General features: G+C 41.2%; 1 protein-coding gene and 1 pseudogene across 1 annotated transcript in view; one reads left to right on the top strand and one right to left on the bottom strand.

The window, feature by feature from the left end:
* Nucleotides 1-13,715, bottom strand: part of LOC112228507 (VPS37D subunit of ESCRT-I) — a 48,058-nt gene extending 34,343 nt beyond the window's left edge. Inside the window, exons 1-2 of the mRNA XM_024393879.2 lie at nucleotides 13,389-13,715; nucleotides 4,311-4,482 (exon numbers count right to left, since the gene is read on the bottom strand). Coding sequence (XP_024249647.1) covers nucleotides 4,311-4,482; nucleotides 13,389-13,520 — 304 coding nt within the window. The 5' untranslated portion in view covers nucleotides 13,521-13,715. The remainder of the gene's footprint in view (nucleotides 1-4,310; nucleotides 4,483-13,388) is intronic.
* A 3,805-nt stretch (nucleotides 13,716-17,520) lies between these two features.
* On the top strand, nucleotides 17,521-25,048 carry LOC112229103 (annotated as a pseudogene).
* Nucleotides 25,049-25,513: the final 465 nt, after the last annotated feature.

Genomic DNA, 25,513 nt, shown 5'->3' with positions numbered 1-25,513 from the left:
TTCACCCATTAGGCTCAAGAAGAGGGGTTTTACAGCTTCCTCTACCGAGCGGCTGCTGCTCTGCTAAAGCATTTAAGAGCTCTAACATACCCCACTGGTGCAGCTCTACTGTCGCCCTGTCAATATCATGCCTCTGCTAAGCAAAGACAAGGCCCCTTTCCACCCCCAAATCCCCTGACAACTGCTCAGTTTCCTGCTGGCATTGATGCGCCCAATCTTTCCCATGACCATTAGCTGGTGAGTTTGCACACAGTTACAGCAGCAGAAACCTAGCCTGAGGGGTGGGCCGTCTGTCTTAAGAGGCTTTTCGAAGCAACTATCTACACAGTCATGTGCCATTGTCTTTGAACTACCAGCTAGTGGGAGAGCAGCAGACAAAAGCCTTTCATATACACTACCGGTCAAAAGGTTTTGGTGTTGTTTTTTTAAACTATTTTCTACATTGTAGACTAATAGTGAAGACGTCAAAACTATGAAATGACACATGGAATCATGTAGTAACCAAAAAAGGTTGCTGGATCGAATCCCCAAGCTGACAAGTTCAAATCGGTCATTCTGCCCCTGAACAAGGCAGTTAACCCACTGTTCCCTGGTAGGCTGTCATTGTAAATAAGAATTTGACATAAAATAACACATTTCAAAGTTTTGATGTCTTCACTAGTATTCTACAATGTAGAAAATAGTAAAAATAAAGAAAAACCCTTGAATGAGTAGGTATTCTAAAACTGAACTGTAGTGTAGATTTGCAGCACCAGCAGCACCACTTGGACTGTACAACAGTTGGGGGGGTGGTAAAGTCAACAAATAATTAATATCTCCTTGTTTGATTTGAATGCTAGAACACTGGCTGAGGCTGTAGGGAAATGCAGGTTGGGAGTGGGATTGAATGAAAGTAGTGTTAGAAGGTGTTGCAATCTCATTCCTATGCTTGTCCTCATATCTACTGCATGACTTGGTGCACCTGGGAGACTTATAGCTAATCTAGACTTTGTTTTGTGATCCCCTAAATTCGCAATGCGCTGAGCACGGGTTGTTGAAGAGCCGAGTGGAGTTCAAACAAAGATGACCGTTTAACCCTTTACACTCGTGGGAATTGGTCTATATAGGTGCAACATAAGACAAAAACATTACAAGGGTTTTAATGAGAGGACGAACTGGTGTCTCCAAATGCGCACAGTTCCTAAGCAATGTCAATTCACTTTTATGACTCAAAGAATAATATTTTTTTTTGCTCTCTTAGCTGTGCCATTGAGGAACTAGAGCAAGCACACTTTTAGTCATTTCATTTGGAACACAACCCACCATCACACATTTACTGTTGTTTACACAATCCCAAAAACGGTCCATTATAAATGGCAATCTGGGACAGGTAGGCATGATTTGAAAGCTTGTTCTATTGCCAACATAACTAGCTATGTTATACAATATGATCTTACAGTGTTAGGTTTCACAAGGCAAATCAGAGAAACAGATCGTAATTTTGGTGTGCATAGAAAGGAGGCATGAGAAATGTTCCCTCTAAACTGTGTGCGGGCACGCAGCTCCCCGGGACTGCTATGCAGAATAAATATAAACCCGCACAGAGAAACACGAGATTGAACTTCACTAAACTTTCTAGAGTTTTCCCGTTAGTTAACACTATCAACTTTTCCCTTTACTGTGGGAATTGTGATCAAATTAACACAATATTAGCCGCTTTCAATGCAACATACGGAAACAAGAAGAGATTTTGTTGTAGGGAGAAATGCATCTGAGTAGGATTGTATTGCATTGACAGGCATGACTCAGGCCCATACTCTACACAGACCGGTACGCCATAACCAATCAGAGCTACAGCAGGCCTATATACAAATAGACGATTGCCATATATGGATCTGTGCCATTCACGTTGAGCTGGACTGTGTTTACAGCATGAGCGGTCCTGAGTGGATGTGCTTGTTTTGAGATCAAAGTCAGAGCTACATGTAGTGAAGTATGCACAGTTGTGCATTTGTTCATATCCTTTGCTAGTTACTGAGTTATTAACCCAGTTACAGATAAGTTGTAGTCAGCAATGGGTGAGTGATTGCTTCCTACAAAACCTGTGCATTTCATCTTTCAAAAGCAAGTCAGGTAAAGAGCTTTTTTGTCTTAAAGGTGCAGTGTTGTATTTTGAGACTTGAATAAGCTTGAATAAGCTAAGTAGCCAATTGGCAGAGGGTAGCATGATTTGCCTTATTCTCTGTAATAACGGCATGGGAATAATTATGCATTTTATTTTGCAAAGTGTTTTCTTGCATCAAACAACACAACATTTTCAGTCACCTCCTTGTCTGAAGGACAAGTGGTTATAAACAAGTTAACGTCAAGTGCTGCATGTTTTTTTTCAAAGGTCTCATAGAATGTAGAGCTACAATGAACACACATTGGCTGCTACTGTAGGCTGAAGATTGAACAGCTATTTCCATGTTAAAATGATATGGGATGCATTTTGTCCATTGTTTTTGATTGTGGCCCACTCTGATAGTCCTACATTATGATCAAATAGCCATAGTAGCCTACTTAAAACTGTTACTTAAAGCGGGTACAGCCTGTGTCCACAGTAAACGTGTCCCGGAAGTTTTCACAGCGTTCATGTTTGCGCTCAGCAGACCTGAAATTTGCTCAGTGATAAACATTTTTGAGGGAACATAGGTCATGAATGCATTCAGGTGAAGTGTGACGCGCCAACTTTCTTCACAATAAACAAACATAGGCTCATTCTGTTCAGAACAACCCAGGGTATGAAGCTATGTCATCTTGTAGCTGTACATCAAACATAGTGATCATAAACTTTGACACTGTATATGACATGAGTTTTCTGATTTGGAAATGAAGTGTACATTTGGACTCACGGGTGTTTGGCTTCCTTTTATGACATCCAAGTGGTATTTTTTATAATCCTCAATGTCTTGTCTTTCCAAAACTTAATTTACAGCATTTCCCTCACTCAGGCAACCCAAAACATTTCTAAATTTCTCAAATTACTGGGAGGGATGGGGCCAACTTCTTGTCGGACGCAGTTCTGTCAGTCAAAACCCATACAGTGCTGTGAAGTGCAGAGCCAGAACTCTGGCGTCATGTATAGCATGTTACTGTACAGCCACTATGTTTCAATTTAAGCACTTACAGTATTAGTGCCAAAATCTGCCATTTTCAACTGAGTGTAAAGGGCTACGATAAGACAGCGAGACTGAAGTTCTCTCTCAAGTCTCGGAAGGACTGCCCCAAAAAGGGGCCCCTTTGTCTCTTAGAAAACACGAGGTAAGGCAATGAGGCCCACCGCAGACTAAACCATGCAATTACTCAGCCCAAGGAGGTTAGCGTGATGGCGCTCCTTTGGGTACTGAGGTTTCTGCCTAGTTTACTTTGGCCTTATGGGTAGCTCAGCAAGTTGCATGAACAGTACCATAAGAAAAAATATGTTATTCTGTTTATTTGTTTGTCTGTTTAAATAACATGTTCTTTGATTCAGCGAGTCAAAGATGACCCTGAGATGTGCGAGTCTGTCTGACCGTGAGAATACACTCAGCTTCTTACACTGCCAAGAAGGAAACCAGGAGAAACACAATATTCAGTCATTTTGGCCAAATAGAATAAACATTTTAAAAAACAGCTCCCTTAGCAGAGGAGCGCCCCTGTTAACTGTTTGGGAAATGAAACAGGCTCATGTGGAGCAGGAGTCCTATTTCATACATGCTCCAGTGGTTACTCTTGGCTAGTGTTGAAAGAGAGGTGGAACAGCCAGTTGGGAACCCCTTTGCCTGAGCTCACCCATGGGGACACGATAGTTCTGCAAGACCCCACCTCCACCCCTCACACCCATGAGCGGGACTGGAGGGGAGGGGCATGGACCAGGTCCAGAGTTTGGATCCCAACAGTGCCAGCAGATTTCACCCACCAACCTGTCAAATGTAATAACAATCCACACAAGAGGTCGCGACACTGATCAGCGCGGGCCTCATAAATTAAACAGCCGACATTAGGGCGTTGTTATGGAACAGTGTTTCTCTGTGATGTGTTTCCACAGACACAAAGGCACACACCCTGGGGTTGTTTAGATGTTATTAATAAACCATTGTAGATTTTGCAGCTACAACAGCTCATCAAAATCTCGTTCCCTGGTCTATGATCACTCCGCACACAGACATCATATTTCCATAAATTCTTATCCAGCTGTATTTTTATATTCTTAATCCTGACTCATGGCTGACAGCAATATTCCATGTACACCCAGAAACAGAGACAATCTTCCTTTCTCCTCTGCCTCTCTTGGTCACATGTAGACTCACCGAGCCGACTCTGTTTTTCCCAGCAGGCGGTTGCCAGATTGGTCAGATCCCTATATTTCTCAGCCAGCTGGAGTTTGCCGTTGTTGAGGCGGGGTCGCCTGGCGAGGCTCTCCTCGGCCAAGCTCCGGTTGGAGGTCAGCAGAATCTCTCTGTCCACCTGCAGCTCCTGAAACTGGAGACAGGCATGGAGTCAGAACCCTGAGAATGTACAGCTCAGCACACACAAAGAAAAGGTAAATGGATTAACTGAATCAATAGCAGACTGTGATGGTAGGGTGCCATGTTTAAAATAGTATTCCAGTAATACAGGTGTATGTGTATCAACCTACTTATAGCATCTTGATGAATAGGAGTTTAAAGTTGGCATAACAGTTGGAAATGTACATATTTATTTAGCTATTTAAAGATTGATGTTTACAAATCTGCTCAACTGAGCCTTCACAGAATTCATAGTTAAATAAAAAATGTGTCAAGCTACAATCGATCTTCAAGGTTAACCTCACTCTGCAGGAAATGCTCTACACACTGAGTTTGAAATGTATTGAGCTGGAAAATGTTTTCTCAAAGGGTTTGAGCAGAGAAAGCAACAGCAAAGGGGTTAGTCAATGTGGAAAGTATGAAACTGTGAGAAACAGCAGGGTCATTGAGGGCCAGAAACACAGGAAGGAACAAGGGTGTACTGTATATACATGAATGTTTGATGGTGAGTTACTTAAGAACAAAAACTTGTTCCAAGGTGTGAACTTCAACCAGTAGGTAGGTCTATACTAAATATTGAATATATCAAATGACTTTCCCAGTCAGGGTTAATAAAACTGAGGGCATTTGATAGTTAATTTCATGTGAAGGTTAAGTCAAGATGTGTTAAACAAGATCAATAAAAATTGATGTTAAAAAAAACAACTTACAGGCCACATTCCCAAACCAATGTGACTTTCCACCTCTGGCAAATAGCGGACTTTGAATTCCTAGTCAAGAGCCTCACTCATGTTACACATGGACCGCATGATACGCTTGTGGCTTTGGCATACACACTGGGAGGATTCAGTTGATGACTTGGCACTAGCGAAGTAACATTTTACTTACTTCACATATCAGCCCTTTAAAGTTGTTCAAAAACCAAACTCAAGACTAAAGTCAGGCTATTGCTTACACTTTCAAGAATCTTCATACCACAGCAAGAAAATGTATACATGTAGAGTCATTAATAGTGACAGTTCCACAGACTAACGCCTTGATCAGACCGACAGCATCATTGCATCAATACTGCGTAATAAATTCTTCAGTCAAACTTTTCCATGATCTAATCCAAAATTTTTGTGGATATGTTGTACCAGTCAAAAGTTTTGACACACCTACTCATTCAAGGGTTTTTCTTAATTTTCACTATTTTCTACACTGTAGAATAGTAGTGAAGACATCAAAACTATGAAATAACACATATGGAATCATGTAGTAATCTAAAAAGTGTTAAACAAATTAAAATATATTCTATATTTGAGATTCTTCAAAGTAGCCACCCTTTTCCTTGATGACAGCTTTGCACACTATTGGCATTCTCTCAACCAGCTTCATGAGGTAGTCACCTGGAATGTATTTCATGCTTTTCCAACAGTCTTGAAGGAGTTCCCACATATGCTGAGCACTTGTTGGCTGCTTTTCCTTCACTCTGCAGTCCATCAACCCAAACTATCTCATTTAGGTTGAGGTTGGGTGATTGTGGAGTTCAGGTCATCTGATGCTTGGCAAAATAGCCCTTACACAGCCTGGAGGTGTCATTGTCCTGTTGAAAAACAAATGATAATTCCACTAAGTGCAAACCAGATGGGATGGCGTATCGCTGCAGCATGCTGTGGTAGCCATGCTCGTTAAGTGTACCTTGAATTCTAAATACATCACAGACAGTGCCACCAGCAAAGCACCATCACACCTCCTCATCCCATGTTTCACGGTGGGAACCACACATGCAGAGATCCTCCGTTCCCCTACTCTGTCTCACCAGGACAAGCAGGTTGGAACCAAAAAACTCAAATTTGGACTCATCAGACCAAAGGACAGATTTCCACCGGTCTAGTGTCCATTGCTTGTGGCTCAAGCAAGTCTCTTCTTATTATTGGTGTCTTTAGTAGTGGTTTCTTTGCAGCAATTCGACCATGAAGGCCTGATTCCCGCTGTCTCCTCTGAACAGTTGATGTTGAGATGTGTCTGTGACTTGAACTCTGTGAAGCATTTATTTGGGCTGCAATCTGAGGTGCAGTTAACTCTAATGAACTTATCCTCTGCAGCAGAGGTAACTCTGGGTCTTCCTTTTCTGTGGTGGTCCTCATGAGAGCCAGTTTCATCATAGCGCTGGATGGTTTTTGCAACTGCAAAAATAAATGTTCACAAATTTTCCATATTGACTGACCTACATGACTTAACATAATGATAGACTGTCGTTTCTCTTTGTCACGACTTCCGCCGAAGTCGGCTCCTCTCCTTGTTCAGACGGCGTTCGGTGGTCGACGTCACCGGCTTTCTAGCCATCGCCGCTCCATTTTCCATGTATCCATTTGTTTTTTTGTCTTGCTCCCTGCACACCTGGTTTTCATTCCCCAATCAACCTACATGTATTTATTCCTCTGTTCCCCATCATGTCTTTGTGTAAGATTGTTTGTGTTACGTGTGTATTGTTGACGCGCCAGACTGGCTTGTTTTTTCCATGTTATTTTTTCACGAAGATGTTTATTGCGAAACATAATTCTTGTGACTGTTTTGCGCGTTTTGCACTTTTGCCTAAATAAAGTGTGCGCCTGTTCACAAATCTCTGCTCTCCTGCACCTGACTTCGCTACCAGTACGCACACATCTGACACTCTTTGCTTATTTGAGTTGTTCTTGCCATAATATGGACTTGGTATTTTACCAAATAGGCCTATCTTCTGTATACCCACCCTACCTTGTCACAACACAACTGATTGTCTCAAACGCATTAATGAACTTTTAACAAGGCACAACTGTTAATTGAAATACATCCCAGGTGACCACCTCATGAAGCTGGTTGAGAAAATGCCAATAATGTGAAAAACTGTCATCAAGGCAAAGTGTGGCTACTTTGAAGAATATAAAATATAAAATATATTTTGATTTGTTTAACACTTTTTTGGTTACTATATGTTTCCATGTGTGCTATTTCATCGTTTTGATGTCTTCATTATTATTCTACAATGTAGAAAATAGTCAAAACAAAGAAAAACCCTGGAATGAGTAGGTGAGTCCAAACATTTGACTAGTAATGTATGTGCAACAAAAGTTCAACATTTACCTTTTGCATCTATTTCTGTCAAGTCTACGCATACAATTTGATGCATAAGTTGGATAAATAGTGGTTGTGTTTGCCTGCAATGTAATGGTGCAAGGCAAACGCAACATTCCATTGGAAATGTATGTACTTCTGGTGAACCAAAACACAATGGCGCTGTCAGTTTGATCGAGGTGAAAGGTTTCAATTAAACAAAAATGTATTTTGCATTTAAGTAAGTGTCAATATATGGGAATAATCCCCAAACTAAAGGACAATTAGAAAATGTATTGCAAAGTATTCCAGCGGTCAGGACTAATGGTGAGTCCAGTGGCATTTTATGCATCGCTTAGACCCAATGAGAAAAACACAGTTGCATGATGAAGGGATTCTGTGGCTTGTCATCTGTAGCGCCGTCCATCTTGTTCCTAAAACGACATTGGCATAGCACAGACAGGATGGCAAACCACAAACCCCACTGTTAACTCAAATTATCTGAAGTCAAAAGAGCGTGGAGGCTTTTATTGAGATTTGCTATTCTGCCTGAAGTAAAATGATGAATTCTTTAGCTGCCAATTGCACTGTTTAAAACCTCAGGGATATTGTTAACTCTGGCTGAGCTCACCAAAGTATACCGAGGATAAATGGTTTATTTTGTTAAATGATAATGAGATTTTTGCCTCACTTAATACTCTGCTCGTGACCAAAAACAGTTTGGCTCCCCTCATGGGGCATGCCTCCACTTGAAATTAATTTGCTTACAGGAATGTGAGAATTTATGTTCATTGCATCATCAACAAACACACAACAAAGTGGGTCAGTTGAAAGTGCTTTAGACTGAAAAAGAGCCAAGGAGGAAGAGCTTCTCAGTGACATCAGAAAGTGGTGTTAAGTGAGGTAAAATTAATGAGACTGAGAGGGCGTACTGTTGCAGAGTGGCCAAAGGGAATTAGGTGGGAGGATTATTATCTACAGCTTGTATTGGCATGTTTCCCAAGTTACTGAGTCACAATCACTGATAGTAATCTTTGTTATTGATGCAGCTGGGTAGCACTGACTTTCCTTGCAGCAGTTTTGAAATGCTCAGTCAATGGCTCCTCAACAGTGGTTTCTTTCGACTTCAGAGTTTACGTATAACCCTCACTTCTCGACTGAAACCACATGAGTTTCTTGCAACAGGAAACCAAAGCGAATGCCACCCCCCAGCCAGAGAAAGTCAGAAACCACTGATCCAATCATAGTGGTCTCCAAGCAAAGGCACATTGTATGCCTCACACCTCCCAAAATGGAGGGAATATAGTCTTCTTCTGATTAAATATTTCCATTCCTGCAAGCTGAAACTGCAGAGCAAGATGCTAGATAAGACTTCTTTAATTGGAGCAAGTTATATGTACAGGGAACGAGAGAACATTTCAAATTGCCCACCTTATCTGAGAAGAGGGTTGAGTTCAAGACTTCTGGCTCAGGGTGATAATCAATTGCTAATTAAAAGCTTCACTTGGCAGTCAGCCTGAAGAAGGCTGTTTCTAACTTTGGCCAACTACAAAACTATGTCATCACTCCCAGGAATCCAGTTCAGTGGAATGTGTCTGGCTGGACATATCAGGCTTTTTACAAACCTTGCACTGTAATAATCAAAGAAGCTTTGCGGGTCCAAAATACATTTATTTCCCCTTCGATACTTAAACCCCTAATTGTCTCAGACTTCGAGGTTGAAGAATCACTTTGAAAAAAGTATTTCATTTAGCTATGATAGGCTGAAAGGAGAGGGGAGTGTGCAATGTATAAGCAAGGCTTTAATCTGTGTTTTTTTAAATGATTAATCAAATCGAGGAAAAGAACAAAAAGTCTTAGGGACTTTTTTATCAAGGGCTCCCATTCTCAAATGAATGAAGGGGCCTTCTCAGAACTGCTTAGGGCCCAGCCTTCTCACTCAGCATCATCAGGAGGATTGGGTATGTAAGGACATACAAATGTTTCAGACCACTAACTGACTGACTGTATACACAAATGAGAAGTATGTCTGTGTGTTACAATTACTAAAAATACACTGTGGGGGATGTACTGTACAACATGATAAATGCATAATCTAATGAAGTAGTGATGGCTTGAAATATGATTTCCACTGATCTCAGTCACAACCACCTGGGCATAGATGTCAGTTAAATGTCTAGTTTTGATTTACATTTGGTTGAGTTGTCAACTAATGTGAATTCAATGTGAAATCAACAAACAAATTCACCATGTTATTGAATTTAGGTTTAAAGTTGGGTGAACAAAACACAATGCCCTTATGTTGATGACATTTTGCAAATCCAATCAGTTTTCCACATTGATTTAATGTCATCACATTGAAAAGACGTGGAAACAACGTTGATTCAACCAGTTTTTGCCCACTAGGAAGCCACAGGGAATAAAAGACTGTGGCTTCAATTGGATCATGGCTCTGGACATCACAGCTGCATATGTGATCTCGTTTTAGACAGCTCTCTTCGATTACCTTGACCATCTGATGCTGAGAGGTTAGAATTCAACCCAGAGAAACATCTCATCTGCTGTTTTACTGCCGGTCAGGTGACAATTTTCAAAGCAACCATTGACGGTGAAAGTCATCAGGAAAATGTGTGACTTATTCCACAGATGTTACCCAAGATACTGTGCCAACACTTTTCCCTGGAACTGTTTCTTGACCAATTTTTCTTTGTCAGGTCAAGATTTACTTTATGTGGATTATCTAGTGGAGTGATAAATGATTTCAATACCTTTTCATTGACAACTTAATCTGAACAAGTATATGCCCAACAGGCTACATTTTTTGGGATTACTTGTTGATTGCTTTTAAGAATATTGTAACTTTAAAATGTGTTCAAATTAAAATATATAAGCATGAAAAAGATGTTTAAATACATTTTGACTTGTGTGTGTGTGTGTTTGCTTTGAGGTTGGATTTCCTTTCTGTGTTACGAATCCTCCAAATGTGGGGTATTTGCTTCTTGCATTCCACTTCTGTATTCATTTTACTTGAGAATTAAATATTTAAAACACTCATTCCATGTAGTAAAATAATCTGAATGTTAACATTTAGTCTAGTTATTCATTGTAGGTTTATGGAGTATATTTTCCATTCCCAAATGCATTCGTACTTTCTAAACTGAGCCCCTCTAGTTTTTGTATCTGGGCCAATATCCTGTCTCTTATGCTTGTCACACCTCTTTGTGCATACTTAATTATTGTCATCGGAAAAGCTTGAAATATCTGCATTGTCACATCACAGCAGGCAAGATGGCAAAGTCTACAGGGTATTAAACTACTTCTATGACGCCACACTGTGTGGGCCCGCATGCAATTTAGAGAAACCACAAATCTTTGCAGCCCATTTGAAAGTGCTCTAAAGATTCTAGCAGTGTCTAACAGTTCCTGTGATTTTTCTAAAGTGTAATTTAGCTCCAAGTGTTTTTCAAAAGTCTCCCTCAACACTGGGCTACTTCAGTCCCTTCACAAGTGTCTTACTGTTCATTTCTCTCACACTTGTGGTTTGTATAATGATCATTTGCAAGGCAATCAGAGCCCCATGTTCTGTAGAATCTGGAGCATTTGGCCCAGAGTCAAAATAAGCACGGTGTACACAAAGACACTGCAGCTCCACTGTTCTCCCTTGAATTTCCTGTGACTACAAGGACACTGTACAGCTTATTTCACTCCAAATCCCTGTCATCCATGGCTATTCATAATCACTAGCGTTTTTCCCTAAACAGGAATAGCATCAGACCTTCCATTTCCTACTGTGGCTGCTCCTACCCCTGTTTAGCAAGCGGGAGGTTCAGGAGCCCCTGGGACTGTGGTTGTGATGATGCACTGGTTGTAAAGCAAACCACCAGACAGTATTCACCGGCACTGACAAAAAACACTTGAAGGGCACTTCAGATTTGGAAAGAAGAACAATGTTGTGTGAACTTCTCGAGCTGAAAATGTACTGATGTGGCAGTTTCTGTGAAGACACAAAAACTGGATATACAATAAAAATGTATGTGAACCAAGTATAAAATATTATTATTTGACATTTGATATTGGGAAATATATTATACAAACATGATGAATGTGTTATGATTTAATATGCCAGCGTGGGGATACTGGCTCCTTTTCCATCAAGTCTGTACAATCTGCAAGAATTTACCAGCTAGATTTATCTTGAGGGAAAAGGGCTTGAGTGTTGCTCTACTCTTTCACTGCCATTTGTGGTAAGCTGAGGTGCTCAGCGTCTGAGTGTCTTCAAATGGAGCAGTTACAGTGTCCAGATGACTGTAATTTAATTTTCCCATTTAGTGCTTATTACCCATGTCAAATCCCATGGAGCCAGTAGAGGATAGCAATTATGCCAGTCAGGAGGCTGAGAACATTCTCTAGAGGGAGCTAGCCAGTAGCTAGTGAGAGGTGGGCTATATACACAAGCGTCCATCTTATTGTGTCATTAATGATGCTTTCAGAGCGGTTGCCCTTGGATACCCCAAAGTGTTAATGAATTGGAGCGCTGCTCACCAGTGGATCGTAGGGGCTGTGGAGCCAGCCCCTACAATAAGTTCAACTACCACTACCACATGCTCACATGTCAGCCAACCATGCATATGTGGGCTTTATTAAACTAACAATGGCAACTGTAAGAAAAACAATCGGAGGGGGGCATACCCAGACACCCTATTGATGTTTAGTTACACAAACTGTAAATGAGAATTGTGTGTGAATGTCTCAACTAACCTACAGTATCATATTGCCTAGCTTATTACTGGCATGTAACACTTGCATGTAAATGTATGTTCAATCAAATGTCTTGGTCAAGTCAAATGCAGCTGCTACTACAACCATTACTGAAATCCCTAACATGCCTCTAGCTAAGTAATTCTTATCCAGTCCCTTGGGAGCATTCCATGGCCTCTCTCAGTGAGATGCAACCACTTTGGAAACATCTCTCTAATTCATTCGCTGCAGCAGTGAAGCAGGTTTCAAATGTCATGTCTTGATCTGAATTGGACACATGCGCATCCAGTCCCAAATGAATAACGATTTTCTCTCTGTCCAAGAATGAATGCCACACCTGATGAGTTCAAGCAGAGGGCTATGTACCATGAATCACATTTTTTTTAACTGTGCAAGACAAATAGAACAAGAACAAACTGCCCTCGTAATTTAACATTATATTTAGGAATAGATGTTCTAGTGAGGAATAAGACAGAAAGACAGAATGAGGTGCATTTGCATTTAAATGTGCATGTGTGTGGGACAAAGAGACTGATTATATGTTTTCAAATTAACATTTTAGTGCTTTTATAGCATTTTGAATAGGTTGATCCTGCTGCTCACTGAACATGTCCTGTATGGCAAGCAGGAATTCCCTGTTCAGGCCGATTGGTATGGAAAAACATTCTGTAAAAAACGAATGGAATGTGAACAATGTCAATTGTACATACTATTTACATTCACGTAAACTCTATCGGATTGAAGGAGAACGTGGGGGGAAACATTAAAGGCTTTTCCCATTGGAAGCCACGCACAATAATATAGTGTCATAGGAGGATAATAAAGCATGCATTGCCTATAGCCTACATGATGTGCCATACGATGAGGCATCAAAGCAATTATTTCGCGCTCTATAGAAATCAGCAGAGAGCATAATGTTGAGACCTATTTGAGTTTGAATGTAGCCTAATAGTCTGGAAAATGTCATATCAACCACATGTAACTGACAGATACATTTAGCAAAACTGTGGTTTTATTCGATAGTTATCACACTGTAGAACCAAATACCTTCTCATTGAGTCGGACGATCTGGTCCATTTTTTCTTCATCTTGTAAAAGCTCCTGCAATTCACTGGTGTTTAGAGCCCTGTACCCATCTGGGATAGAGTTCGTGTCCTTAAAATTGGACATTGTATTCATTCACAAGCAGTTCAGACGACTTCGTTTTTAAGCCCATTTGGTTCCATGTCGTTCGCAGTGAATAGCACAGCCGCACGCGCGTGTTGTGTTGAAGCAGACCGTGTAGCGAGAACGGAACGTTTCTGTTGGCAGAGACAATACAAGATGCAGGGACACATACTTAACACGTCTGCAGCTAACGTAATGCCACTGACAACCACAGGAAGGCATTGTCGTTTATAAGCAAATGTTATAAACAGTAATAAACCTCTACCACAATTTTGTTTGGCAGTATTTTATAATTGCCTACTGAAGTCCTGTATTTCCCAAATACCCAAAAATGTGTAGTAATAATAATTATAAAAATGCATTGTGTACCTTACATTTGAAAGCATTTTCAATGTATGTCGGCAAGTGTGCAGTTATGCTGTGTGAGTCTGGCAAATGGAATATTGCAACCATTTTCACTTCCTTGACTGTTGTTACATAGCATCATTTTGTAGCAACTATGCTGTTACTATGTATCAACTCTTGAGCTAACTTTCGTTTCAATATCAGTGGTTGTAAAAACTCAAATTCCCATTTGTTTTACATATTCAGCTTGCCTCTGGATCTGATTGGATTATTGAGTTGAATGAATCCTGAAGTTTTCGTTGGTTTTCATTGGTAGGATTCTAAAATCGTAATATTCAGACGACAGGAAAAATGGCTGCGTTTGCTGGAGAGCGATGGCGAAGCGAGCTACCAAGTCATGATATTTTTTTATAAATTACGAGAGGAACTCGATTTGGAACCCAAAGCGAATTGCAGAAGAACTGCAAAGAGTCTTACATTATACCTCAATGGCGACTTATTCTTGTCGGATGACGCAGACAGTGTTTTTTACACGACAAACCTTAGGCAGCTCAATTCAGAGGACAGCTTTGAGACTGTGATATACCAGGTGAGTAACGTCAAATTACTAGATAACGTGTTTAAAGGTTGGTTGTTCATCTAGCTAGCTACTTTCTGACAAGTTTTTTTAAACGAATTATATTAGATAGAATAGTCTTTGCAGTGTAATTACAGTCAGTTGCCACTCCCATTAATTCCTGGCACAATATGCAATCACTTTCACGTTGGCCTTGTCTGAACCCAATATTTCCTATATATTTTTTCCAGCAGCGGTGTCAAAGTTAGCAGAATGCGTTTAGAGTTGCAATTCTACACATTTTGTCATAGAGCTGAGAATTTAAAAAAAGTAACTGTCCAGTGAAAATCTAACTTTTGAAAGTTCATGTTCCGTTAACTCCTACCCAAATAATGCTGTTGACTCGTCCTGTACTCGTATTTGTGGCCAAGTCATACATAGGGAAAAAACGACTTAAACTCCTCCTCAAACTATAAAATACTTACCATTTATTCATAAAGTATTATGCCTTACTTCCGTGGAGGATGAGCTGGCCAATGAGCAGTCCAAACGAGGATTGTTTTATTTTTTTATTTCACCTTTATTCAACCAGGTAGGCTAGTTGAGAACCAAGTTCTCATTTGAAACTGCGACCTGGCCAAGATGAAGCAAAGCAGTGTGACACAGACAACAACACAGAGTTACACATGGAGTAAACAATAAACAAGCCAATAACACAATAAACTAGTCAATGACACAGTAGAAAAAATAAAGTCTATATACAGTGTGTGCAAAAGACATGAGGAGGTAGGCAATAAATAGGCCATAGGACTCAGATCCCTTGACTATTTCCACATTTTGTTACGTTAAAGCCGTATTCTAAAATTGATAAAATTATTAACTTGTTTACCCTCATCAATCTACACAATACCCCATAATACCAAAGCAAAAACTGGTTAAGAATTTTGTGACATTTACACAAGTATTCAGACCCTTTACTCAGTACTTTGCTAAAGCTCCTTTGGCAGTGATTACAGTCTCGAGTCTTGGGTATCACTCTACAAGCGTGGCACACCTATATTTGGGGAGTTTCTCCCATTATTCTCTGCAGATCCTCTCAAGCGCTGTCAGGTTGGATGGGGAGCGTTGCTGCACATCTATTTGCAGGTCTTCGATAGGGTTCAAGACCGGGCTCTGGCTGGGCCACTCAAGGACATTCAGAGACTTGTCCCGAAGGCACTCCTGCTTTGTCTTGGCTGTGTGCTTAGGATTGTTGTCCTGTTGGAAGGTGAACTTTCACCTTAGTCTGAGGTCCTGAGCACTCTGGAGCAGGTTTTCATCAAGGATCTCTCTGTACTTTGCACCGTTCTTTTCCTCAATCATGACTGGTCTCCCAGTCCCTGGCGTTTGGAAAAACATCCGCACAGCATGATGCTGCCACCACAGTGCTTCATCGTAGGGATGGTGCCAGGTTTCCTCCAGATGTGACACTTGTCATTCAAATAGTTCCATCTTGGTTTCATCAGACCAGAGTGTCTTGTTTCTCATGGTCTGAGAGTCCTTTAGGTGCCTTTTGGCAAACTCCAAGCGGGCTGTCATGTGCCTTTTACTGGGGAGTGGCATCCGTCTGGTCACTCTACCATAAAGGCCTGATTGGAGTGCTACAGAGAAGGTTGTCCTTCTGGATGGTTCTCCCATCTCCACAGAGGAACTCTGGAGCTCTGTCAGAGTGAACATTGGGTTCTTGGTCACCTCCCTGACCTAAGCCCTGCTCCCCCCAAGGCCCTTCTCCCCCCAAGCTCTAGGAAGAGTCTTGGTGGTTCCAAACTTCTTCCATTTAAAAATTATGGAGGCTGTGTTCTTGGGGACCTTCAATGATGCAGACTTTTTTTGGTACCCTTCCCCAGATCTGTGCCTCGACACAATCCTGTCTTGGAGCTCTACGGACAATTCCTTTGACATTATGGCTTGGTTTTTGTTCTGTGGGACCTTATTTAGACAGGTGAGTGCCCTTCCAAATAATTTCCATTCAATTGAATTGACCACAGGTGGACTCCAATCAAGTTGTAGCAACATCAAGGATGATCAATGGAAACAGGATGCACCTGAGCTCAATTTCGAGTCTCATAGCAAAGGGTCTGCATACTTATGTAAATAAGATATTTCAGTTTGCAAAAATGTATAAACCTGTTTTCACTTTGTTGTTATTGGGTATTGTGTATAAGTTGATAAAAAATAATAATGTTTAATCGGTTTTAGAGTAAGGCTGTAAAGTAACAAAATGTGGAAAAAGTCAAGGGGTCTGAAAACTTTCCGAATGCACTGTATGTATGGAGATATGCATGTTTTAACATTTCGAACAATCAATTGGTGGAAAGAACAGATGACTCGATCGACCAAGATTTGTATGAGGCTGGGAAAGCCAGAGTCGGCTTCCAGTTAGTTGTGTTGTCTGGCTTGTTCTGATTGAATTCCAATGAATAAAACACGGTGAGGCTTATTCAGTCGACATTATAAATATATACTGAACAAAAATATAAACACAACATGCAACAATTTCAACGATTTTACTGAATTACAGTTCATATATGGAAATCAGTCCATTTAAATAAATGAATTAGGCTCTATTCTATGGATTTCAACATGACTGGGCAGGGGCGCAGCCATGGTTGGGCCTGGGAGGGCTTAGGCCCACCCACATGGGAGCCAGGCTCAGCCAATCAGAATGTGTTTTTCCTCACAAAAGGGCTTTATTACAGACATAAATACTCCTCAGTTTCATCAGCTGTCCAGGTGGCTGTTCCCAGATGATCCGGCAGGTGAAGAAGCCGGATGTGGAGTCCTGGGCTGGCGTGGTTACACGTGGTCTGCAGTTGTGAGGCCGTTTGGACGTACTGCCAAATTCTCTAAAACGAAGTTGGAGGCGGCTTATGGTAGAGAAATTCACATTCAATTCTCTGGCAACAGCTCTGGTGGACATTCTTGCAGTGAGCATTCCAATTGTACGCTTCCTCAACTTGAGACATCTGTGGCATTGTGTTGTGACAAAACTGCACATTTTAGTGGCATTTTATTGTCCCCAGCACAAGGTGCAACTGTGTACTTATCATGCTGTTTAATCCGTTTCTTGATATGCCACACCTGTCAAGTGGAGGGATTATTAAGGAGAAATGCTCACTAACAGGGATGTAAACCAATTTGTGCACATTTGAGAGAAATACGCCTGTTGTGCGGATGGGAGATTTTATATGTTGCATTTATATTTTTGTTCAGTATATTATGCTACTGTTTGAGGAAAATGTAATAAAATATCATCCATAATAGGAATCTCATTCCTAGACCCTATTTTTCTGTCTTTCAGTTCAGGTAGCCTCAGTAAGCCCAGTGGGCCCTTACCCATGTACCCCGCGGCAGAGGATAACTGTGCCGTGCTCTGCCTGCCCTGCGTGCCCAACATCCTGGTCATCGCCATGGAAACGGGCACACTGTATCACTGCGGGGTGCTGGAAGCAGAGGAGGAGGAGACAGGAGTAAGTACTGTACAGACAGTACAACAGAATATTTAGATAGAAATGTTCTGTGAAAAACAGATATGATTGTCTATCCAGTAGAACAGGGAATCGTGTTGGCTCTATTCGTTACATATATCTGTACAATTCTGAACATTTCACCTCACGCTATGTCCATGGAGGAATTTTCTTCTCTGTGTGTGATTGACAGGCAGTGGAGAGGTGGATGCAGGGCTGGGAGGTGGTGCCCTCTCTCTATGTGTTTGAGTGTGTGGAGCTGTAGCTCACCCTCAAACTGGCCGCTGGGGATGATGAGGCACCTGTGGAGTCTGACTTCACCTGCCCAATCAGACTGCACAGTGGTGAGTGAGTCATGCTGATTGGATGATATAGTTGAATTCTATAATGGGATCCATTGTTGCTTCTCACCAGGTCTCGATGTATCAAAGTCCACACCCCATCATCATGTTTGTCAAATGTACTTTGAATGTGATCTTTTTTCTTCTGTGGTGTTCTTTATGTTTCATTGAAACTTGCTTCATGCCCTATTGCAGACCCCCTGTGCCAGCACAGATACCACTGCAGGCATGAGACAGGAGTGCACAGTGTAGGCCTCACTTGGTTCAACAAACTGCACAAGTTCCTCCAGTCTTCATGTCCAGATGGGGTGTCAATTCAATTGCGTTGTTTACCACATAAATCGGAGGTGGTTAGTGCATGTTAGTGCATTAATTTGCCTGATGTGCCATAATGCTCTCTCCACAGATGAGGAGGACAAGGATAGTCTTCAGGAGCTGGCTGCTGAACACCACTGCGTCGTAGAGCACATCCTCTGTACCAGGCCTCTTAGTAGAAGGTAGCACTACAACTATCAAGGCACCAGATATTAATATGACGTCATTGACTAGATTGAGATTCTGCTTGGCACTCCTTAGTCATAAGTACCAACTTGGGACTGTTGTCATAGATTGTCAACGTGGCAGTAAATGTTGTTTTCTCAAAATGTAAAAAACATCTCTCTCTCGCTCTTTGGCCACAGTTTGTCAGCTCCAGTACGGGTCTTCTGGATTGTGTCTGACCTGTCTTTGGGTGCTGCATAATCTGCATTATGAGTGTCTACGACTGCCTCTCCTGTACGGTTCAAAAGACTATTCTTTTTTATTTCATTATATAGGGGTAGGGTTGCAAAGGGTCGGGAACTTTCCGCTAAATTTCCGGAAGTTTTCCATGGGAAGTTAAGCCTGGAATTTTTGCTTAAATTCATCAAAAAAGTTAGCTTATAACAGTGAACCTTTTTTGTGGGATACACATAAGGCAATTCTAGGTCTTGTGGCATATTTTGGTTAAACTATCGCCAATTCAATGGAATTACAACTCTCTGCATGTACAGTGCATTCTTCCATCACATGTGCAGTGCACTCTTCCATCACATGTACAGCTGATTCTCAAGATCTTGCACACTAATGAGATGCTATTGAGCCCACACTACTACACTGTCTGAGCCAAGGACTACATGCTTTCTGGGTGAGTTTTGATTACAATACTGGGTGGGGTGAATATATTTTATATGACATACATTATTTTTTGTTAACTAGTAAATCCTAGTAGCCTACAGCAAAGTGTGTTTAATCATTTCTAACTTGTTACCACTTTCTGCTAGTTAGTTTTGCTACCAAGTGGGTTTTAGCTTGCCTGAGCCTGCTAACTGTGAAGTGTTAATTCACCTGTTTCCATACATGTTTCATTTAAAAACATTTATCTTACAAAAGAGTTGTTTAATCTAACTGCTTAACTATCTATCTGTACATGGAATTGTATTTGTTGTTTTTTTACTCATTTTTTCCTAATCTTTACAGGAAAATGCCACGGGGACTATGATGTGTGAAGACATTTCAGTGCAGCTAATGTAGAAGGAAAAGCTGTGTACATTTGCAAATACTGTGCCAAATCATATGTGAAGAATGCAACAAAGATGCAGAATCATCTGGCCAAGTGCTTAACGTTTCTTCAGTGCTCACAACAAGCAACCTCTGACAAAAGTCCCTCTACTTCTATTCAAGGTGAAAATGGTGAATCGGACACCTTATCGATAGCAACAGCCCATGGTCCTCCTGGAATCAGAAGTGTTTTTGACTCAATGGAGGAACGTAGTCAGAGAAATACGGATGAATGTCTTGCTCGAGCTGTGTATGCAGCTGGTTCACCTCTGATGTTCACAGGCAATGTGTATTGGAAGAGATTTCTGAATGTTCTTCACCCAGCATACACCCCTCCAACCAGCATGCTTTATCCACTCATTTGCTGGATGCAGAGTTCAAGTGAAGGTCAAGCAATTCATAGAGAAAGCAGACTGTATTGCAAGCATCTCTGATGAGTGATCGAATGTTTGTGGGCAAGGAATAATTAACTGCATCATCTCCACCCCTCAACCAGTATTCTACAAGAGCACAGACACACCGGTCTCTACATTGCAGATGAGCTGAAGGCAGTCATCAATGACCTTGGACCACAGAAGGTATTTGCACTGGTGACAGACAATGCTGCGAACATGAAGGCTGCTTGATCTAAAGTGGGGGAGTCCTACCCTCACATCACACCCATTGGCTGTGCTGCTCATGCATTGAATCTGCTCCTCAAGGACATCATGGCACTGAAAACAATGGACATACTCTACAAGAGAGCCAAGGAAATGGTTATGTATGTGAAGGGTCATCAAGGTATAGCAGCAATCTAAATGACCATATCACAGTCTGCCGATATGGACAGCTCCATCAAGAGGATCCTCCTGGATGATGTATTTTGGGAGAGAGTGGTAAGCAGCCTGAAACTCCTGAAACCTATAGCAGTAGCCATTGCACAGATTGAGGGAGACAATGCCATCCTGTCTGATGTTCAGACTCTGCTTGCAGATGACAGAGAAGAAATCCGTACTGCCCTGCCAACTTCACTGTTGCTCCAAGCAGAGGAAACTGCAGTTCTGAAATGCATAAAAAAAGTGTGAAGACTTCTGCCTGAAGCCCATACATGCCGCAACGTACATGTTGGACCCCAAGTATGCTGGCAAGAGCATCCTGTCTAGTGCAGAGATCAACAAGGCCTATGGTGTTATCACTACCATGTCTCGCCACCTTGGCCTGGATGAATGCATGGTTCTTGGCAGTCTGGCGAAGTACACTTCCAAGCAAGGGCTTTGGGATGGAGATGCAATATGGCAGTCGTGCCAACATATCTCATCAGCCACCTGGTGGAAGGGACTTTGTGGATCTGAGGCTCTTTCCCCTGTTGCCACCATCATCCTCAAAATCCCTCCAACATCAGCCACATCAGAGCGCAACTTGTCCTTGTTTGGGAGCACACTCACAAAAGCATGCAACAGGCTGACCAAGGGTTGAAAAATTGGTGGCCATCTGGGCAAATTTGAGGCTTTTTGAGCCTGACAACGAGCCATCCTCAACCAGGTTGGAAAGTGACAGTGAAGATGAGGCCTCAGAGTCTGATGTTCAAGGGGTGGACATTGAGGATGTCCAGGGATAAGACATTGAAGCCTGAGAGGAAGATAACCAAAGCTTTTGTTTCTAGACTATAATTTTACTGATGTATGTTAAAAATGTTTTTGGGAGATGCGATGGATCATTCAATATTCCCTTTTGTTGTTCAGTGAAATCATCCCATGTGAAGAGTCAACTCATTTAATTCAAGTTCAATTCATAACTAAATTTAAAAAATATATATATAATGGAAGGATTTAATCATTTGCAATTATGTCTACTTATGATAAGGTAAAAGGTTTGTTTCTGTCCATATGATATGGTAAATATATTCAATGCAAAAAACATCTATGTTTAAATGGTATTCATGTTCATTTGCATATATTCACGTTAATTCCCACAGAAAGTTTCCGCCTCTGAATATTCCCCAAAATGTGCAACCCTATATAGGGAGCATTATCAGTCCAAACGTTTAAAAAATATATATGGATAGGAAAGTGTGTCACAGGCTGATGGTGCATGTCTATGTGTGTCCTAGGAGTTCCATCCGGCCTTCCTCTCCTCTCCTGCTGTGTTCCTACCCAGGGGTAGGCTCAGCTAGCTCTCCTCTGTGTGGATTGCACAACGACTACTTTGAACAGCACATTTGAAACATCCTAGCCAAAAGCTCCACAAATCCTCTCATGCTGAGGTAACACACTCACCACAGTACATTGAAAACACCCCTGTAGGATGATCTTGGATTTGTACAGATGCTTATTTAGACTCCACAGCAACATGCTTTGGCATCATGCTGAGCCATTTTGACATTTAGTATCCTCCCTTGTGGCTGTTTTTGGAATGACAATTTATTCTCAATGAACTGGCTTGATAACGGTTAGATCACATTTTACAGAATGCCCAGCTTCCACGATAAACAAAAAGACCACTATTATGCTTAGTTTATTGTGTGGACTCAATCGTGTTGTCCTGTGCTTTTAGAGCAGGGGACAAGGACACATCGTCCCCTCCAGAGTGTCTCCAGCTGCTGAGCAGAGCCACTCATGTGTTCAGAGAGGAGTACATCCTCAAACAGGATATGGCCCACGAGGAGATGCAGAGAAGGTCAATGTCACTCATTAACAGATAAATACACACACATTTAATCAACAACACACATGATCACTTGTAGTTGTAGTTCTGATACACACACACAGGCCGTGTACAAAATCTTTCTTGCTTACTTTTTACTAAAACTCAATACTGTGTACTAATATTATTACATACTATTTATAACGTACTTTGTGTAAAAACATATGCAGTAAGCAACACATATCAACATACTACTCATCCACACTGAGAAGGCGTCATCTAAATTTCAATCGTGTTAGTTCCCCGCCAATCGTACATTTCAGTGTCAAACACTATCAGCTGTGTCAAACACGTGAATGTGAAAAGACTATTCTCTTCCTCAATGTGTTCAGTGAATTCTACCTGATGAAAAGTATGCTGAGTATGACATCCTGTCATTTAAAGCATACAAAACTTTCAAAATGTCACATACTATTAAACATTTCAGGCATACCCAAAAAGCGTACTATTTAGAACTCAAGTATGGGTAATTGGACACGGCCATGTCAGGAAGCATGTTGTTGATGGGTTTTTCTTCTTCAGGGTGAAATTGCTGACAGGACAGAGGAACAAGCAGCTTGAGGACCTAGCCTTGTGCAGAGAGGAGAGGTAAATAGAGTTTCCCAATAAACTTAGTGCTTGATGGCCATAGCTATGCACTCCCAAGGCTTACAGCAACTCAGAATTGTGCTATAACAATGAAAGCACTTAAAATAATAATGAAACATTGTAATACTAATGCATTTTTACTTATGCTATGCTTTTTCTATTTACAGGATGAGGTAAAGACAGGGACATGTATTGCATGAAGAATAGGTAGTGGTAGCTGCAGATTTGGAAAAGGCTTCTCACAGTGCGTCTTAGATATCAGCATTGGTAGAAATGTACTCATGTGTATTTGTTATCCTGTTTGCTCCCAGTGTACATATAATATGATTATTCAATGAGGTCACATTCATATGTAATTGAATGTGATGTGACTGATTTGGTTTGACTGGCAGTCTGGGGTTGATAATGCAATTAGAGGCCAAACATAACTCTTTGAATTACAGTGATGGAAGTACTGAGGCTTCATGAGCTTTACCATGCATTTCATATACTTTGGAGCTATTCTTCATCTTGTGTTTATTTTTCTATCAATAGGAAAAGACTGCGAGAGTCTGCAGAGCGTCTGGCTGATAAGTACGGGGATGCCAAGTATCGCCAGGAGGCCACCATGAACAGGTAGCTAGATACACCCGTCACTCTACGCTCCTCTTTCAAATCTAATCTAATCTTCATGGCTTGTTTCAGAAGTCTACATTTGTTTATACATTTTGTTTTTAAAGTCTTCAAAACAGTCAGACACCCAAGCAACATAAGAACTGATTAACTCTCTCTCAAAAAAAGCTATCTGCTTCAGAGCTTCTATTACATCAACTATTCCAGGCCGAAGCAGGTTCTGGGCAGTCTGCGCAGTCAGCTGCCTGTTCTGTCTGACAGTGAGAAAGACATGAAGAAAGAGCTCCAGACTATCAACGACCAGCTGCGTCACCTGGGCAACAGCATCAAACAGGTGAGCTGCCCTCTTGGGGTCTCCGTCATCCTCATGGAGCCTCGTACTGGTTCACAGCAATAACTGGGCTAGTGTCTTATCTTCTCCCAGGTAAATATGAAGGAGTACCAGAAGAAACAGATGGACAAAGGGGTGTCTCCAGCCAGGGCTACTGTCACCCTCAACTTGCACCAGAGGAAGTATGTCCAGGGGGTTATAAAAGAACAGTGAGTATGAGCAGCTCTTCCCTGGGTGTTATGCCAGCCTGCTGGTTGTATGATACCCATTGACCCGTTGTTTGGATATGGTCCCAAATTTTTTACATTGTCCCTACTGTTTAATGTTGGTCCTCAGTCTTGTTTAATATGATCTAGCAGTGTTGTTTCCCTCTCTTCCAGGGGAGAGCACATAGGAGAAATTATGAAACAGATCAAGGACCATTTCAGTTTCTGAGTCCGTTAAGGGAGCCATCCTTCATATACAGCTATCCCACTGCTTTCCAAACAACCAAAATAATAATGAAGCGCTGTTGTGAATACTTAGTCAACGCTTGCTAAAATAGTCTGTCTCATGACATGCCAACTCTGACTCATAAGGCATTGTCAGCCATAATGTCAGATTGTTGGAACCAGTCATTGAAATGGGAAAATGTTGTATACATGAGTCTTCATAAGGTTTTATACACAGACAAATATGAATGGTATCTGGAGAATAAAAGTAATGCATGTACAGTACTACCTATTTTTCAAATGTGTTCATTTTAACTCCGCCTGAACAGTTAGCCCCACATACTTGTCTGGGTGGAGATCTTTTCTTCAGCTTCGCCGATTTACAGGGCTGTCACCTTGGAGGGGAGTTGTTCTCATGTTGTTGGTCTCATGGTTCAAGTGTGACAGCAGTTTTTAATCTCCATACATTCTTTGATGCATTGAGTTTACATCAACTGTAGCAAACTCTACTCATGATCTTTTAAAACTGGGGGTACACAATTAAAATATTTTGGTATTTTTGCAACAATACCATCGTGGATATCATTGTCTCTGCATTCAGTATGAAGAAAGTTTGAGGTAGTTTCACGAGCCAATGCTAATTAACGTTAGCGCAATGACATTGACAGGATGTTAGCATGCCAGCTGTTCCTGTTCAGACTGGGGAAGTAGGCAAATGGCTTCTTTGCCAAAAATCTGGGAAATTAGTCATTGGAGCTGTTTTTTTTCCTGGTAGTGGTAATTTTCAGGTTGGAAAAAAGTGCTTCGGTGTCGACTTCCAACAAAAGCCAGAAAGCATGCTGAAAATATTTAATCCCATCTGAGAAATAACTAAATAAAATCTTGACAGTCAAGGACCTGGGCAATAAAAGTTGGGAAATGTTTATAAAAAAGGTAATTTCATTTATTGCAAGTAATAGTTTTCCATAGCAAACATCTTCAATCCTCGGTTAGAAGAGCTTTCTGAACAAGATGCATTTCCCATTTTATTGTAGT

Source organism: Oncorhynchus tshawytscha, linkage group LG30, assembly GCF_018296145.1.
Source record: "Oncorhynchus tshawytscha isolate Ot180627B linkage group LG30, Otsh_v2.0, whole genome shotgun sequence".
Lineage (NCBI taxonomy): Eukaryota > Metazoa > Chordata > Actinopteri > Salmoniformes > Salmonidae > Oncorhynchus > Oncorhynchus tshawytscha.
The sequence above is the reverse complement of the archived record's forward strand: the minus strand, read 5'-3'. Positions and strand labels throughout refer to the sequence as shown.